Raw genomic sequence first — 4500 nt, forward strand, 5'->3', positions numbered from 1 at the left:
TAAAACAAAAGCTATGTGTTTGTGGACGTATCCCTATAAAAATTCACAGTTTAACGTCGGGTTTTGACCAAACTTGTCAGGCTGATAATTTTCGTTCCGGAGCATGTTTTAGGTGTGTTTTCGAACGTTAAAAAAATGTCGAACCGTTTGAACTTTAATTTTAGGACCCAAAAGTGGTTTTTAGTTTTATTGGAAAGTCGATAAAAAACTCCATTAGAAGATTCTTTTCCCACAGCTCGAAGCACGAAGGTCCTAAATAAACCAAACAAATAGTTATAAGCACTTTTAAGTACGTGAAATTTAATTTTAAGTTGAACATTGAAAAACGTCTGTGCGAGAGATTATATATATATATATATATATATATATATATATATATATATATATATATATATATATATATATATATATATATATATATATATATATATATATGTATACACTGGTGTGCAAAAATTAAGGACGAAGTCGAAAAATTAGCATATCAGCTGAACGAAAAGGCAGAGCGGACAGAAAGACCAATCAGGAGATTAAGTAAGGTGATGTACGGTAGCACATGCGCAGATATGCAGGCAGACGTAATGGGGGAGTGTCTGAGTAGTATAAAGCATGTTGTCGGTGTAAGATCAGTATTTCTGGCAAAGAGATTGCACGCCGTATAGCAGTTAAAATCACACCGAGTTGCTGCCTCAGCGAGAAATGGCGAATAATCAATCTGTTAGACGACATCTGGATGCTTTTACCCGAGGTCGAATCATTGGGAAGTTGGAGGAAGGCCGCAGTGTGACAAGTGTGGCTGCAGAGTTCGGAATTGCTCACAGCATCGTTTCACGACTTAGGAGACAATTTCAAACTACAGGAACAGCTATCCGGGGGTTCAGTAGTGGTCGTCCGCGAGGAACCACACCCGCAGATGACCGGTATATTGTCTTACAGGCGAGAAGAAACAGGCGGCAGACAGCAGGAGAAATCGCTAGACACACGACACAGGCGACTGGACGACCGATATCGCGTTTTACCGTAGCCAGAAGACTGCACGGTGGTGGTCTGTTTGCACGACGCCCTATACGGTGTGTACCTCTAACGCCTGCTCATCGGAGAAGGCGTTCTCTGTGGTGCCGGGAACACCGGAATTGGAGAGACAATGAATGGGGACGAGTACTCTTTACAGATGAGAGCAGATTCAGTCTGAGTAGCGATTCTCATCGCATACTCATCTGGAGAGAGCGGGGAAGCCGCAATCATCCTTCGAACATCATTGAAAGGGACAGGTATGGAGGTCGCGGTGTTCTCGTTTGGGGAGGCATCATGCTTGGTAGTCGTACAGACCTTCACATCTTCGACGCAGGTTCAGTCAACGGGACCCGTTATTGTAACGAGATTCTTCTTCCATATGTGCGTCTTTTTAGAGGCGCTGTGGGTCCGCAGTTCCTTTTCATGAACGACAATGCACCATGTTATCGCACAGTAGCTGCCGAACAGCTCTTAGAGAGTGAGGATATTGAGCGTATGGATTGGCCGGCACGATCTCCGGATCTCTATCCCATCGAGCATGTATGGGATTTTTTAGGCAGACGCTTGGCAGCTCGTACCTTACCACCAGTAACGATTCGGGAGTTTCGATTGGCGCTGCAAGACGAATGGACAGCAATGCTTCAACAACTCATTAACACCCTCATTCTCAGCATGGGCAGACGCTGTGAAACCTGCCTAGCAGTCGGGGGAGATCCTATCCCCTACTAACGACCGGATGTTTCTTGCTGGACACCCATCACAGGGATGTTTCGGCCTTCAGTCGCATTGCGCTCCATGCTACTTTTTCAATAAAGCTTCTTTTTATACCTCTGATTTCTCTTTTAGTAAGTGATGCTTACATAACACATGTCCTTACGTATTGGGGATCTTCTGGGTATTAAATGTGTTGATTTGGAAAGCTTTTGTACAAAGTTGTATTGAAAAAACCGTCTCGTCCTTAATTTTTGCATACCAGTGTGTGTATATATATATATATATATATATATATATATATATATATATATATATATATATATATATATATATATATATATATATATATATATATATATATATATATATATATATATATATATATATATATATATAAAGAGATAGAGAGAGAATTTCGCTAAATAAATGCCATGCTGTTGCCACTTTCATACTACAGTATCTACTTTAAGTCTCAATCAATAAATTAGTAATTAAAGCCATTAAAATATAAAATAATCTGAAAAATAGAAACATTAACTAACTAAGAGTTCCATTCAAATGTAAAGTTCGAGGAGTTTAAATGGTAACGGCTGCTTCAGTATTAGGATTTTTACTCGCCAATTTGGCATAATCTATGTTATGCCTCCCCCCTCTGCTCTTTGCCCTCTGCAAAATTTGTTAAATTTCTCATTGAACATACCCTTTGTTTTATTGACAATTTATATTTTAAAGTGAAGAGGACAATTATCTCATTAATAACATTAAATACACAGAAATGCAAGTCTTGTTTTCACAGTAAAATGTTGTGAGATCTCGTGTAAAACTAAGTCAGTTTCTTAGTAAGTATCTTGAGAAGCACCTATTCAACAACTTTGTCATAAATAGTTTTCTATTAAGTTACTTGTCAACATTTATAGTGATCAAATCAATATTAAACATCGTTATTTCTAAAATAAATATAGACTTGGCAGTAGCATGTCCATATAATAACATCTACCCAATGATAGCGATCTGAGCTCTTTATTGGTGCTTGTTTACAAATTACGTAAAGTAGGCCTGCTAGCAGTTATTCTGGAAATCTGTTTCAAGCTCAAAAAATCTCGCCAAACAAACTTCATTGGCGACAACACTCGGGATACATGCAAAGAAAATATTAATTTAAAAAGTTCGAAAGCAGTGCGAGTATCCCGTTTGGCGTCAATTGTATCCTTTCTGGCGCCGACGAAACGGGAAAAGTACCAATTATTGCCACGTTAATGTGTTGCCTTACGATTATCAAACACTAAACCTATTAAACATACCAAATTTTATTCGTATTTACATACCTTTTGAATTATTGAGAATTTATATTTTGATATTTATTTTAAAAACGTTTACAATTTGCTAGTTCAAAAGGTTTTTAGCACAACAAATTTTGAAATAAGTATAATTCTGAATGAAGTTGAAAGTTACATTTGGCCACTCTTTTTGGGACTTCTTCTTTTTCTGGATCTTAGTGTGCCAGCTTTCTTAACAGTTTTGGGTTGCATCAACTTTCTTGACTTCCGTTTTGGGGATGACTTCGCTGACTTTCTTTTGCGTCTTTCATTGCGCTTCTCTTGTGCTTTTGCAGCCACTTTATAATTTCCTGCCTCCCGTGTCAGTTGTCCACGATCCAAAGCGTTCTTTAAGTACATCTTGATTTCGGCATCCTTCTCTTTCGTATCCACATTCCTGGCATTTCTGAGGAACGTCTTGATGTTGGCGAGGTTGGTTCCCTGAGCAGCTCTTAGTGCTTGCAATGTGCGGATGGCGTTCATAACTTAGCGACCGAGACCTTTCGTCGATTCAGTCTGGTTCTCCATTTTCGGAGTAGTCGGAGGGTTTTCCGTCATCTTTAACTCTTCGAAATATCCATGGTAACTTTCTTAAAGTTTGAATTTCGTGTGATTATTAATTATATCGCCTGGATTATATCCTTTCTTAAGAACGAAGGAATTAAATCTAAATTTTTGAAATGCTTTCTTATCTGCGTGCTGCGTAATTGACACGAGCTCTCTTTGCGAGCAATGAAACTAGTTTTAACATTTAAGTGTTAAGATTTTAAAATTTTAACAGTCAAAAAAGGACTCATATAAATTATGTGAGGGCTGAACTGAACACTATTCACAACTAAACCATAGATGCTGTGGTGTTGAGTAAAGAAACTACATTTTCCTAAAAGCCATGTCATTAGGTTTGGCGATTTATTTATTTCCTATCTTGGCGGAGATTGAAAAATTACGTTTACAACGTTATCATCTTTGCTCCAACTTTATAAATAAATCTTTAAAGCATAAAAGTTTTTTTTTGAGCAATCACGATTGCTTATTTTTCTCACTTGACCGTCTTTGATGTTTGGTTCCTTTTTCAGCTTGGACCAGGGACACCGGCCCCATCGCCCACCGGCCTCTGCAGGCGCGGCTTCGAGCACTGCCTCCTGGAATCCGTTTCTCCTGGTCGGGGGCGTCTATGTCCTGCACATACGCGCGCTCACACACACACACACACACACACGCACACACACACACGCTCATACACACAAGCCTTTACACACATACACATACGCCTACGTGCATACACACAGGTCTACGCACATACACAAGCCTACACATGCAGGCACGCGCCTACACATACACACACGCCTGCACACACACACACAACTATATACACACGTAACCGCCCAGGAGGAGGGGTAGGCTTAGGGGGACAGGAGCTGTTTCTAGAAACATTAGCCCCCAATGAGTAGGGCCC

At 39.5% G+C, this 4500-nt stretch overlaps 1 protein-coding gene across 1 annotated transcript; it reads right to left on the reverse strand.

Moving 5' to 3' along the window:
• Positions 1-3176: 3176 nt before the first annotated feature.
• On the reverse strand, positions 3177-3527 carry LOC129224924 (histone H1C-like). Its single transcript, XM_054859472.1, has one exon. It carries the CDS (start codon positions 3525-3527, stop codon positions 3177-3179), a length of 351 nt encoding a protein of 116 aa, XP_054715447.1.
• Positions 3528-4500: the final 973 nt, after the last annotated feature.

The sequence above is a fragment of the Uloborus diversus genome, chromosome 6, assembly GCF_026930045.1.
Source record: "Uloborus diversus isolate 005 chromosome 6, Udiv.v.3.1, whole genome shotgun sequence".
Classification (NCBI taxonomy): domain Eukaryota; kingdom Metazoa; phylum Arthropoda; class Arachnida; order Araneae; family Uloboridae; genus Uloborus; species Uloborus diversus.